Consider the following 14,237-nt stretch of genomic DNA (forward strand, 5'->3'; position numbering starts at 1 on the left):
CATTTCTCTGTTTCTCTTTTCCAGTCAAGTGTCCTGAGGGAAGTTATTTTCAGGAGGAGATCTGCATTCCCTGTGCCGTCGGATTCTACCAAGAACAGGCAGGGAGCGTGGCCTGTGTCCCATGTCCCAGGGGCAGGACGACTGTTTCTGCTGGAGCTTTCAGCCACACTCACTGTAAGTGTCGCCAGGTCCCCGCTTGAAAGAGAGTCCCTACCATGCAATGGGGACACAGCAGGGTGGTTCAACCTTGGCCCTGTTGAAATCTGGGGACAGAAAATTCATTCTGGGGACCGTGTTCTGTGTGGCAGGATGTTTATTTAGCAGCATCACCGACCCTTACTTGCTAGATGCCAGTAACATATCCCCTCCCAGTTACGACAACCAAACATGTCTCCAGATGTTGCCAAGTGTCTCCTGGAGGGGGACACAATTGCTGGCCGTGGAGACCCAGTGGGTACAGAGCATAATGATCAAAGGGGCACCACTCTGTATGCCTGTACCCTGCCAAGATCTAGGTCAGATGTTTTAAATCCTATCAAATCCCCTTCTGTGTAAATATTATTGGCCCAACTTTTGCGTATAAGAACGCTAAGGCTCAGAGAAGTAATTTAGCCAGAGTCCCTCCACTATAAGTGGCATAACCGGCCTTTGATCTTGGCATTGTCTGCTTCTGAAACTTCTGATTTTTGTAAGCCAAGCTTATCAGATTGAGAAATGGAAGAAATTTTCCACCCACAGTCATTACCAGTCATTACAACTATGTGGCTCACATTCCCTTTCTGGCCCTATAAATTTGTCAGGACCGTCGGTACGCGCGGCCTTCCCATATGTCATGTGATTTCGCTCGGCCTACGTGATAGTCACCTAGGTGTTGTTGGGTTTTTCCTGGCAAAAGGGCGCACAGCTCACCTCATTGTGCATCTGAAACTGTGTCAACGCGGAGCAAACCATTAATGTTTTAGATCTGAATAGATTTTAGAATTCTAAAATGATTAATTGAAAGAGACCAAGTCAACTTCCCTGGTAAGGGCAGTTTCTTTTCTTTTTTTTTTTTTTAATTAAAAAAAAATGTTTATTTATTTTTGAGAGAGGGAGAGGCAGACTGCAAGCAGAGGGAGGGGCAGAGAGAAAGAGACACAGAATCCGAAGTGGGCTCCAGGCTCCGAGCCGTCAGCACAGAGCCCGACGCGGGGCTCGAACCCACGAACCGTGACATCATGACCTGAGCCGAGGTCGGCCGCTCAACTGACTGAGCCCCCCAGGCGCCCCCAGGGCAGTTTCTTTAGGAGAGAAGTAGTAATAGTGTGATAATTCTAAGACAACCAGAGGGATTTTATAGACTAGGAGTCTGACATTGCTCCTAGACATTAAACTCTTCACCAGGAAGGCAGAGTGTCCCTGACATCTGGGCATCACCCTCAGCTTGGACGCATTGATTCAGCCATGGATTTGAGATGAATTGAAGTGTTATCACAGTGCTGGAGGAAGGCTTTCTTACAAAGGGATCGATGCGATGTGTTGATCCTTGTTTATGGGAGCGGGGGGCACTACAGAAATGACAGGGAGCAGAGGAGAAGCCTGAAGTTTGACACCAGCCAGACCCAGGTTGGTTCCCGCCCCCGCCCCGGAACTATGGCCAAGGCCACGCCTCCTTCTTTCTCTGAATGTCAACTTCCTTATTAATTAGATGGGGCCGATGATACCCCACTCATAGGGTGCTTATAAACCATGTCTTAGTTCCAGTTGCTACATACAAATTACCATAGACGGGGTGGTGGCAGCAGCTAACGTTTATTTCTTATGGTTCTGGAGGCAGGAAGTCCAAGATCGAGGTACCAGTATGGTCAGGTTCTTGGCGAGGGCCCTCTTCCTGGCTATGTCCTCATAGCCTTTCCTTCCTCAAAGACTATGGCCTTTCCTTGGTGCATACATACAGAGTGAGGGATCTCCTGTGTCGTCCTCTTTTTATAAGGGCCCTGATCCCATCGTGGGGACCCCACCCTATGACCTCATCTAAACCTAATCCCCCAAGGTCCCACCTCCAAATACCACCGTGTTGACGGTTAACGCTTCCACACATGGATCTGGAGGGATACAAACCTTCAGTCCCCAACAAAGTGTAATCCATTAACTTGTTTAAGGTGAACCATAAGCATCACCCTCATCCTGCTTCGGGGATGCGGAAGTGGGGGGCTGTCGCATCATTCCCGCTCTCCCAGAGATCTTCCTTGAGGAACAGAACAGATTTCCGTGGCTGAGGCTCCAGAGTCAGGGGTAGAGTCTATGCCGTGGTGTATGTGTGTATCTAAGAATGCCTCCAGGACTGTCAGCGTCATCGTTCTGCTCGTTGTCTTACCTGGTCTGTGTTCTCAGATGGAATCATGGGAAAGAAGCACGAGGCGGGAGAGTCTGCCAAGCTTTAAGTGATGCCGAGTGATTACAGTATTTCCTCGGTTTCCTTTTGGTGTTAGGATAGCTGTTAGAATCTCAATTCCTCCGGGTGCCTGGGTGGCTCAGTCAGCTAAGCATCCGACTTCGGCTCAGGTCATGATCTCGTAGTTCACGAGTTCGAGCCCCGCATCAGGCTCTCTGCTGACAGCTCAGAGCCTGGAGCCTGCTTCAGATTCCGTGTCTCCCTCCCTCTCTGCGCCTCCCCAACTCATGCTCTGTGTCCCTCTGTCTCAAAAATATATAAACATAAAAAAAGATTTTTAAAGTAGCCTTTGTAATCTCTCTACTAAATGTTGTAATTAATCAATGGTTAGTCCTATAACTAATAGTATTACTATATAGAAAATTAGATGTTCTCAAGTCTCTGGACTGCCATGAAAGAACATTTTTGAACCTACTTCCCAGCCCTGGAGAACCATGTCAAGACATTCTCTTTCGGTATCATTCATCAAAAATGTATTAAGCACTCTTTTTTTGTGCCAAGTTTTTACTGGGTATATAGGAGACAAGTGATGGTAATTTCCTTGTCCTCAGGGAGTTTAGAGTCTGATAGGAAAAGAACATAACGTTTGATTAATAATATGATGTGTGTAATTAATAATATAATGGACATGTATGTTATATGATCTTGTAGTAGCTAGCACTGCGTCTTGAAGGACAAGTGGGGATTAGCCATGGGGCAGGTGGAGAAGGGGCTTCTGGGCAGAAGAAATAGCTGAAGGCTAGGAATAGAGCTATTCATCCATGGATTCAGGTTGTATTTATTGACTGGGTTGTTTGGGGGAGGTTCTGGTACCCAATTCGTGTGTGTGTGTGTGTGTGTGTGTGTGTGTGTGTGTAGGGGGTAGTTTCCCCAGACCAGCAACAAGCAATCTGGACATGATCCTCTCAGAGATAGTACCAGATCCCACAGGTTGAGACCCCACTGCCCCCATCCCCAATCGAAAGCCCAGGTTACTACCTGCGCTTCTGAGGAACAAGTTACACACTGGACGTTCCAACAACCCCCTCGGGCACCGGTCCTATGTCTAGATTGTTACCTGTACTTCCGACCAGCTGACTGTAAGTCAGAGGTTCCCATGGTCTCCTCCTTGGGTGTGGCTAATTTGCTAGAGCGCCTCCCAGAACTCACCGAAGTTACCAGTTTATTATAACAGGATATAACCGAGGAACAGGTAAGAGATGCACGGGGCATGGTGGGGGGGAAAGGGGCGGAGCTCCCATGCCTCTCCAGGTGCACCGCTCTCCCCCACCCCTCACGTGTTCACCAACCCGGAAGCTCTCAGAGCCCCATCCTTTTGGGGTTTTATGGACGTTCCATTACATAGGCGAGCTTGATTAAATCATTGGCCGTTGGTGATTGGAGGTCAGGGAGAGGGACCGAAAGCTTCAGGGCCGTAATCACATAGTTGCTTCTCCTGGCAATCAGCCTCCATCCTTAAGAGCCATCCCAAAGTGACCTCTATACTGTAACAAAAGACACCTTTATCTCTTTCACCACTTAGGAAATGCCAGGAGATTTAAGGGGCTTTGTGCCGGTAATGAGAGGAAGACCAAATATATATTTCTTGCTACAAATCCCGGTATTGCAGTGCGGGAGCTCGTGTCCTGTGTCAGACACTGAGCCAGGCACTGGGATCCAATAAGGAACAAGACCAGATCAGGTCCCTGCTGGCCTGGAGCTTCTACTGAGGGGGAGGCGGATAGTTCATTCACACAGACAGATGGAAATAATAACCACGGTCCAGCAGCGAGGAGAGGCGTGGGCGGATGGGAGTGTGTAACAGTCGGATGTCGGAAGCCTGGGGCTTCCCTGAGGAAGTGAGGATTGAGGGGAGGGCTGATAGGCAGTGAAGGGGTAACCCATTGAAGCTGGAGGAGAATGAGTACCAGGAGGTGGAGCCCCAGGAGCAGAGCCTGTGTTTGGGATGTGGTGTTCCGTATCCGCAAGAGGGAGTGCCCCGGGCACTGAATGCCGTGTGCCCTGTGGAGACACAGAGCGCATGGAGTGAGACAGGTGGAGCCAGATCGCAGGGTCTTAGTGGCCCAACAGGGGGCCTGGACAAGATCCTTTGACCAAAGGGTGGGAACCCTGAAGAGTTTGACTCCGGAGAGTGTCTGCATCAGACCCATCACTTGGACATGTGATGTCAACTACAGGCAGTCTGGGGGCCCCGAGGGGAGGGGTCCCAGAAGCACGTCGGTGATGGTACATCTGTCTCTCCGTTCCAGGTGTCACTGACTGTCAGAAGAGTGAGGCGGGCTTGCAGTGCGACCAGGACGGCCAGTACCGAGCCAGCCAGAGGGACAGGGGCAGCGGGAGGGCCTTCTGCGTGGACAGCGAGGGACGGAGGCTGCTGTGGTCGGAAACGGAGGCCCCGCTCTCGGAATCCCAGTGTCTGAGTATGTGCTGGGAGTTATATCAGCCATGTACCTGGGGAGAGGGCATGTGCTCTCAAGGGCTTTCTAGAAAGGGAGAGAAGTAGGAGATGCATTTGTCTCCAACATTTTATTTTGCAAATTTTTAATCTACGTGGGAGTCGAAAGAATAGTAAGATGAATAAATAAATACCTGTTACCTAGATCCAAAAAAAGTTAGCATTTTCCACTTCCTTTTTCTTTCTTTCTTTCTCTCCCTCTCTATTTTTGATCCTTGGAAAGCAAATTTCAGACATCGTGCAACCTCACCCCTAAATACTTCAGTGTGTGTGAGCCATGAATTTTAAAATAATTCACGAGCTGAGTTTCCTTTTCCTGTGGGTGCTGTGCCTCTGCAAAGCTGGTCAGCTTTTCTCTCTCAGCTGGATGTTGTAGGAAGACCCGAGTGCCGGTCCTGATTCTGTAACTTACCTGCTGGGTGACCCAGAGCAAATTGCTTAACCTCTCTCTGATCCTCAGTCACCCCAGCAGCCTCCTGCCTGCCTCCTGGGACACTGTCAGGGTCAACAAAACCATCCTAGGAGGACAACCAGCCTCCACTGAGCCCCACCCTGTGCCGGGCACAGCTCTTCAACGAGGTGATGGGTGGGAAAGTCCTGGGTGAACCGATCGATACCTGTCGTAGAGCGCTCGGTGGGATGGGAGTGGGGTCAGGACTAGTTTAATCTCAATGGTGCCCTCCATTAGCTATGTCGTCTGAGCAAGCCACTCACCTTCAAGAGTTTCCTCATCTGCTGAATGGGGCTGTTAATGCCTGCCTTGCAGGGGGGTCGGTGTGTTAGGGGTGACATGACAGGAAGAGGTAATAAATGTTTCGGGACAAGGAGGAGATTCAGGTTAATCAAGGAGCAGGCGGAGACAGCCTGTAAGTGCCTTTAATTCTGACCTAAGTCTTCAGGACCCTGCCCTACCTTTCCGTAGAGTTAGTTGCCTTCCTGCCTGGGGTCTGGCTTACCTTTGTAACCTTGACCAGGCGGAGCCGGTGCCGGTGGCCGGGGTCTCTCAGGTTTCCGTGTGAGGAGAGGGCCTGATGTGCATGGACTTACTACGTGCCAGGCCCCCGTGCGGAAATTTTAGACAGGCAGTCATGGGTGAACTTCACGGTGGGTCTGAGGGGTAGATATTATTATCCCCAATTATTTAGCTGAGGAAACAGAGGCGTGAATGTCTAAGCGACTTATTAGTCAGGATATAACATCCCTAGAACGTGAGCCAGCGTGTACCTGACCCCCAAACCCATTCTTTCCATGACACTGACCTGCTTCCACCTGGATTTATCTGCTTCGTCATTAAGCACACACCTGCACACATGCACACGCACACTTGTACACACACCTCACACGCACACACTTGCACACGTAGCCTATCTGCTCTCTAGGGAAGCAGGTGCAGCGAATCACATACAACACTCGAGAAAATCCAAGAGGGACATTTTCATTTTCAATGTTTATTTTTTGGGAGAGTGAGTGAGAGAGAAAGAAAGGGATGGAGAGAGAATCTCAAGCAGGCTCCGCACTGTCAGTGCAGAGCCGGATGTGGGGCTCGAACTCACGAGCTGTGAGATCAGGACCTGAGCCACAACCAGGAGTCGGACACTTAACCGACTGCGCCACCCAGGCGTCCTAAGACGTTTTCATTTTCTAACGCTCAGAACAATCATTTCCTTCTCTGGCAAAGCGCTGAAGATTCTCAAGGACTTGTGTGTGTGTGTGTGTGTGTGTGTGTGTCCCTGTGGATAAACTGCAAATCCAAGGAGAGTCTAATTATTTTTTCCAATATTCCTTTTCTTGGGCAGGAACTGCAATCAGGGGAGTTAAAGCTGGAAGGTGCCTTAGGCCACAAGGCAGGCCGATCTTACCTGCCCATCACAAATGAGGGAGAGGCGGGGAGAGCCATTTGCTAGGCCCTGGCGACTCTGGGCCATCTGGGATTAGCACAGGAGTGCTTGCATTTTCACTCCCCTCCTCTTTGCTTCCCTGTCACCGCCTCAGCTGCCAGGATTGTAATCTGCATTTCGCAAAGCCTTAGATCCTTTGTTCAGCCCCGAGTCCCCCCCCCCCCCCCCCCCCCCCCCCCCCCCCCCCCCCCGAGCAGAAAGGACAGTGTCATCAGTAGCACCAGAAGCATTAATGAGTAAGAGCTTAGCCTTGCCAGCTTCCAGGATGCCTCCCCGAGGCTCTGGCTGATGAATAGCCTCCAGATTGGACCTTGGAGTCTTGGAGTCTCGGGCTTCTTATGCAAAGCTCGGAGGGAGTTTACTGCTCCCTCTCTGGATTTTCAGAAGGATTTCCATGTTAAACTGGGTCCCCACTGGCATGTCAAAAGCCTCTTCTAGGAATCCAATCGGCTTGCTTTTGAGGGGAGCTTCCTCTTTGAGAGTGGAATTGCAGTCCTAATTTTGAGGCATTTATCTTCCAGAAAAAAAGCAAAGGGTATAGAGGTCAGCTGTGTCCCTGGGGGAGACTGGTGCCCTTTCCATCCGCTTTGTCCGGGCCTGGGTTTCCCCCTACAGGGATTATGCTGTCACCTCCCCTACCTTGTCCTCTTGCCCCAGGGTGGCCCCCCCGCAGCCATTTTTCTGCAATGCTTTGCAACAATTATTCTAAAAGGCAATTCTGGGGGCACCTGAGTGGCTCAGTCAGCTAAGTGTCCGACTTCGGCTCAGGTCATGATCTCGTGGTTTGTGGGTTTGAGTCCCACCCACATTGGGCTGTCTCCTGTCAACACAGCCCACTTTGGATCTTCTCTCTCCCTCCCTCTCTGCGGCACTCTCTCTCTCTCAAAATTAAATAAACATTAAGAAGAATAAAAAGGCAATTCCGTTTATGCAATGCCCCTCTCCACCTTTCAGTGGTTCTGCATTGCTCTCGGAGTAAAATAAAATTGCATACCTCACTCTCCTCTCCGGATTCTAGCCTCCTTTGGATAGTATAATATCATCGGATATTCAGATAATATCATCCTTTGGGGCTAGAGTGGTACCTTTCTGTTCTATTCTAGAGTGGCTGGTGCTTGTTGACAGAATGAATGAATTGCTGTTATTATCTGGGCCTGTTTGAAATTCCTTCCTAAATGTGATCAGGGAAGGGGACTCTCCAGCCACCAGAAGTCCTGTAGCCAGTTTCACAAGCCCTGGCACTTAGGCAGGTGTCCTTGTCGGGGGGGGGGGGGGGGGGAGGGCGGGCAAAGGCACTTGTCACTTACTGAATTGTTATATACCAGGTTTTCCACGTTCTTCTATTTAATCCCTGCAACCACACAACCGGGCTCTCAGAGATTGAAATGTGCCCCAGGACACAGGGCCGATGAGGGGTGGTGGCGAAAGGACTTGGACGGGGGCTGACTCCAGAGCCAGCACTGCCTGCCTTGTCTCTTCCTCGCGGTCCCCTCCATCTTCTCTATACTGCCTGCGGCAAACCCTTAGTTTACCTACGGAGTTAGTGGTTTACTCGCTGACCTTGGCCCCTGGAAATATTGTAAGCTCCCCTTCCTTTAATTCTAGACCCAGTTTTCTTTTTCTTTTTTTTTTTTTTAGTGCTCTGGTAATGGGGTGGGATTTTTATTTTTTTTTATTTTTTTTTTCAATATATGAAATTTATTGTCAAATTGGTTTCCATACAACACCCAGTGCTCATCCCAAAAGGTGCCCTCCTCAATGCCCATCACCCACCCTCCCCTCCCTCCCACCCCCCATCAACCCTCAGTTTGTTCTCAGTTTTTAACAGTCTCTTATGCTTTGGCTCTCTCCCACTCTAACCTCTTTTTTTTTTTTTTCTTCCCCTCCCCCATGGGTTTCTGTTACGTTTCTCAGGATCCACATAAGAGTGAAACCATATGGTATCTGTCTTTCTCTGTATGGCTTATTTCACTTAGCATCACACTCTCCAGTTCCATCCACGTTGCTACAAAAGGCCATATTTCATTCTTTCTCATTGCCACGTAGTATTCCATTGTGTATATAAACCACAATTTCTTTATCCATTCATCAGTTGATGGACATTTAGGCTCTTTCCATAATTTGGCTATTGTTGAGAGTGCTGCTATCAACATTGGGGTACAAGTGCCCCTCTGCATCAGCACTCCTGTATCCCTTGGGTAAATTCCTAGCAGTGCTACTGCTGGGTCATAGGGTAGGTCTATTTTTAATTTTCTGAGGAACCTCCACACTGTTTCCAGAGCGGCTGCACCAATTTGCATTCCCACCAACAGCGCAAGAGGGTTCCCGTTTCTCCACATCCTCGCCAGCATCTATAGTCTCCTGATTTGTTCATTTTTGCCACTCTGACTGGCGTGAGGTGATATCTGAGTGTGGTTTTGATTTGTATTTCCCTGATAAGGAGCGACGTTGAACATCTTTTCATGTGCCTGTTGGCCATCCGGATGTCTTCTTTAGAGAAGTGTCTATTCATGTTTTCTGCCCATTTCTTCACTGGGTTATTTGTTTTTCGGGTGTGGAGTTTGGTGAGCTCTTTATAGATTTTGGATACTAGCCCTTTGTCTGATATGTCATTTGCAAATATCTTTTCCCATTCCATTGGTTGCCTTTTAGTTTTGTTGGTTGTTTCCTTTGCTGTGCAGAAGCTTTTTATCTTCATAAGGTCCCAGTAATTCATTTTTGCTTTTAATTCCCTTGCCTTTGGGGATGTGTCGAGTAAGAGATTGCTACGGCTGAGGTCAGAGAGGTCTAGACCCAGTTTTCTAATACTGCTTTTCGTTGACCCGCACCAAAGATTCCATATCGCACGTCAGGTGCCCAGAGGTATCAGCTGCTGTTGGGGTGGTGTCGTCTCCATAGGGTTCTCTCCAGGTTTTCGGGTGTTGCAGTGGTCTTGGCAGTCATCTGTTCATCAGTGCATCCACCCAATAAACAAGAAACTCATGTTTCTGTCACAGTCCCAGCTAGGAGTGTTCATGTACTCCCAGAACATTGTCCTTGTCTTGGAAAGAGACGGACGTGTAGCCATGATCACATATAATGGCTCTCGTGTTGACCCTCTATGCTTTCCAAGACATTTGTAAATATCTGCTAAGTCAAAACTTGGCAGGTGGGAAATTGTACCAATAGAATGTCTAAAAATTTGCCAGCTAACTCTGTATTTTATGGAATTATTGGCAACTTAGTGCATGGATTGTTTCTGTTCTGTTTGGCAATGAGCTTCCTCACCGAATGCTCTAGCATGAAGAGACCTTCATCCCTGAAGGGTCTCCTTTGCGGAAGCCAGCAGATTGTCTACCTGGAGTGCTAAAGTGACTGCGTTTTCAGCCTCTGGGAAGACTTCAGCTGGAAATTGAGAGACCTGTCAAGTTTTGTTTAGTCTCCTGCAATGTTGGGAGTATCTGTCTGTGCCAGTTACACCTGAGGGACAAAGGGCTGAATATTGTGTGGTGTTTTCTGGACCGGAGCCTGCAGTCTCTACAAACAAGATAACCAAGGGGTGTAAACACAGACAAAAGAGAGAAAGAGAGGAGAGCAGAGGAGTTGACTACGGGCCAAGCACATGAACTTGGCAACTTGAGTGATCAACACGGAAGGACTACCTTGTAAAATCAGAATTATTTTCTGCATCAGAATTTGTGAAGGTTTAAAGCATGCTGTGTCTCTTATATTAGTATCCCCTTCTCCCAACTTTATCCCAAAAGCAATAAACTTTTTTTTTCCTGCATTTATTACGAAAACGGAAAAAAGGTTGCTGGGTGGTCTTGAATTTATTGACGTGATAAAAACCCATCTAGACACAGGTCTGTTTTATAAAGCAACAGATAAGTAAGAGAATGGGTGCTTTTGTACCCATTTAGAATTATGTCTGCAAAAAATTAATACTGGTCTACTTTGAGGCTTGGTTTCTGAGAGTTATTTGCAAAACGCTGACACCTCTGGGCATTTTGGTTTTGGAAATAAGTCTCATTCCCGGACAGTTATCTGCAGTGCTTTTTTGCTGGGTCAAGAATGTGTTCCGCGTCTCATCGCCTTGAGATCTCATATTTATTTCTTCTCCCCTGTTTAGCTCCAGGAGCATGTGACTGTGTCATTCCTAGTGGAGAATTCAGGCATGTTGATGGTAGCTAGAAAAACAGATGCTAGTATGTCACTTAAACACCTACTATCATGAAAACACCTGAGCCATGTGTCACGTCTTCAGATTTACATGAACCCACATGTGCCTGTTTTATTTGTCTTTTAAAAGATAACTTACCTCTGGGGCGCCTGGGTGGCTCAGTCGGTTGAGCGTCTGACTTCGGCTCAGGTCATGATCTCGCACTTAGTGGGTTCGAGCCCCGTGTCAGGCTCTGTGCTGATAGCTCAGAGCCTGGAGCCTACTTTGGATTCTGTGTTTCCCTCTCTTTCTGCCCCTAACCCACTCGCATTCTGTCTCTGTCTCTCTCAAAAATAAACAAACATTAAAAAAAAAAAGATAACTTACCTCTTTCCAGAAAGAAGTAAAAATTGTTTTCTGGAAGGAAAACTTTCAATAGCATAATTATAAGAAAATTTGCACTCAAAGATCAAGATGGGAAAATATAAATTTAGATAGAAAAATCACCATCAATGAGGAAAAAAAATGAGTTGTAAGGACTAGCATAATATTAAAATTTCTCCTTACCTCCTGACAATGAGGTTGCAAAAGGAGACATGAAAATACATAGCTTTCTGCATCAGATATGAGGCAGCATGCTGGAACTATTTTCAAAGGGAATTCCTCTCCTAGGGACATTTGTGTGACCAAGCACTGTGAATGAGACAGGCACACAGACGTGATTTCTTGGCCTGGCACTCTTCCTGGCTTCTCTGTAGAGACGCCTTCTGCCTTTCAGAGTCCAATGTCATCATTCTGCTTTCCTTTCAGTGATGCAGAAATTTGAGAAGGCTCCAGAATCTAAGGTGACCTTCCTTGCGGATGTCACTGTGGCGGGCAGGTCCAGAGTCCCTGGTTCTGAGTCTCCACTGACACAATGCTTGACAGGTAAGGGATGCTGGGGAGCCGGGCGTGTGGAAAAATACTCTGTGCTGACCTGGGAAAGACAAATCAAATAAAACCACTGAAACTGTAATGAGAAAATACACTTTCTCAAGACATTTGGTAAATGGGTCGATTCCCCAAGTGTATATTCAATTCGTAGTTTCACCTCAGAGTTTATAATGCATATACTACGTCCTGAGAACATGGCTGTGCTAAATGTAAGGGAGCAGAAATGACGGACATCGGTTCCTTGTAGAGTTATTTGTCCGGGTCAGGAGAGCCGTCTGTCTGTACCAATGTCATGGCCAGAAAGGGGTGATAACAGCAATGATATTTATCGAGCATGTATGTTTACAAGGATTATCTCATAACCCTACAGTCTCTGAAGGTCATTGAAATCCATGTTATGGATGAGTGTGTGTGTGTGTGTGTGTGTGTGTGTGTGTGTGTGTGTTTGGGTGTGTTGGGGGCAGTGGGGGGGGGCGGGTATGTGTCCACTTGCCCTCAGCATCACCTGAGAGAGACAGGCACGCTGACTGTCCCATGGTGTTTGCAGACTGTGCGCTGGATGAAGCCTGCAGCTTCCTTGCAGTGTCCACAGCGGGGTCAGAAGTCTTGTGTGATTTCTATGCTTGGACAAATAACCACATGGCTTGCACAACGTCTGCTCAGGTGAGGCATGGCAGCTGTGTGGGGGTTCTGCGTCTCGCCCTTTCTGTGTCAGACACGCTCTGATTGAATGGACACCAGACTGGTCAGGTGGTGGAATGAGACTGTCAGCAGCTGACCCCGTGTTGCGTCCATTTCTTCAAAGTGATGACACTTGGGAAAAATCCCCCGGTGGACCAGTGATGGCTCAGGATGAAGCTGTCCCGAGGAGTGTCCGTCTGAGCAGAATCGTTTCCTAACAAATGGGTCAGAGGGATTGTCAATGAGCACTCCCTTCTGTTACCCACTGGCAGCTTGGGCACTGGGCGTGAAGGGACGTTGTCCAGAGCCCTAAGTCCCCTCTGTCTCTCTGAGTCCCGGACCCCAGCATTCCTTTCCATTGTAGAAGTAAAATATGATTATAGCTTAAGAAAGAAAAATGTTAAATATTAGTTAGAACCACATGAAATTGCTGTGTCTGTAGGTCAAAGCTGACAATTTCACCATTACTGTGAATTAGGACCGAAGGGTACGCTGGCTCCGAACCACATGCAAATCTCCATTTTTACTGTCCAGTTTTTCATGGAAACTTCCAGAAAATTTCTGTATGTTTATGAGCATCTTGTTGTGTTTGCTTACGTGTTAATATCTTACACTACATCTTCTTTTCTACCTTGATTTTCTCACATAATGTTTAACTTTCTCCATCTTTAAAATGAACCTTGTTCTTTTTAATGGCAGCCTACCAGTCCATTCTGTGGATGCACGTAATTCATTTCACATTTTTAAAGGGCATGTCGATTTGTTAGCAGTTCTGTGACATCACTGACACGGGTGGATTGCCTGCCCTTAGCACATGCCCCTGTGCAGGTGTGTGAGTGTGTGTTCATAAGCAACATCGCAGGAAGGGGCTTGGAAGGTGGACCCCTGAATTTTAGGACTCCAGCCAGGTCTATATCTACAGCATCTAGAGAGGAGGCAGGGAGGGGTCTTAGACTGAATCCCAAACCTTGTCCATTTGGGGCTGTCAGGCCACGTGCACGTTCCTCACCTCAAACTCTTCATCTATAACATGGAGGCTTGACCTCGCAGGCTTCTGGTGAGGATTCGAGAAGCTAACACAAAACACACAGCAATGGAGGCAATGTTAAATCCCTTGAGTTTAAAGGTTAAAGCATGTTGGGGAGGATGGCCGTGCCTTTATTACTTTTTTCACTATCATGGCCCAGACCTGCCTTCAGATGTATCAGGGGGACATGGGGGCCGGTGGGCGGGGAGGGAGGATAGGCTGCGACACTGGTGATAGTCTGCCAGGACCCGCTGGCATTAACGCTGTGGGACAGTACAGACTGGCTGCATTTAATTGCTGTCTGGGGCTTCCAAGTGCTGTCCCCTCACCTTGGCTGGTCCGAGTCAAAGCGACCCTACTAATGGGACACCTCTGTCCACACCTCCCAGAGACGCTTGGTGGTCGAGGGGCCTGAGGTCACAGTCAGTGACGGTGCTCCCTGGGCAGCTAGCTGCCAGGTCCCTGGGCATCTCTGATCTAAGGAAATTCTACTCCTCTCTCCCTCAGGGATCAGACCCGGCTTGCAGAATTATTAGTGATAGCAGAAGATAGCTGATAGCATCTATTGAGTGCTTACTAAGCACCTGGCATTCCTCTGAGCCAGAGTAGGAGATTATCAGTCGTTGGATCCTCCGATGCCCTGACAAGTAGGGATTTTAGTCAATATGAAA

The 14,237-nt window shown here is 48.1% G+C and overlaps 1 protein-coding gene across 1 annotated transcript in view; it reads left to right on the forward strand.

Moving 5' to 3' along the window:
* Positions 1-14,237, forward strand: part of TG (thyroglobulin) — a 253,848-nt gene that overhangs the window by 49,703 nt on the left and 189,908 nt on the right. Inside the window, exons 21-24 of the mRNA XM_058699138.1 lie at positions 25-174; positions 4,684-4,854; positions 11,736-11,852; positions 12,406-12,521. Coding sequence (XP_058555121.1) covers positions 25-174; positions 4,684-4,854; positions 11,736-11,852; positions 12,406-12,521 — 554 coding nt within the window. The remainder of the gene's footprint in view (positions 1-24; positions 175-4,683; positions 4,855-11,735; positions 11,853-12,405; positions 12,522-14,237) is intronic.

This window comes from Neofelis nebulosa, chromosome 14, assembly GCF_028018385.1.
Source record: "Neofelis nebulosa isolate mNeoNeb1 chromosome 14, mNeoNeb1.pri, whole genome shotgun sequence".
NCBI classification, from domain to species: Eukaryota; Metazoa; Chordata; class Mammalia; order Carnivora; family Felidae; genus Neofelis; species Neofelis nebulosa.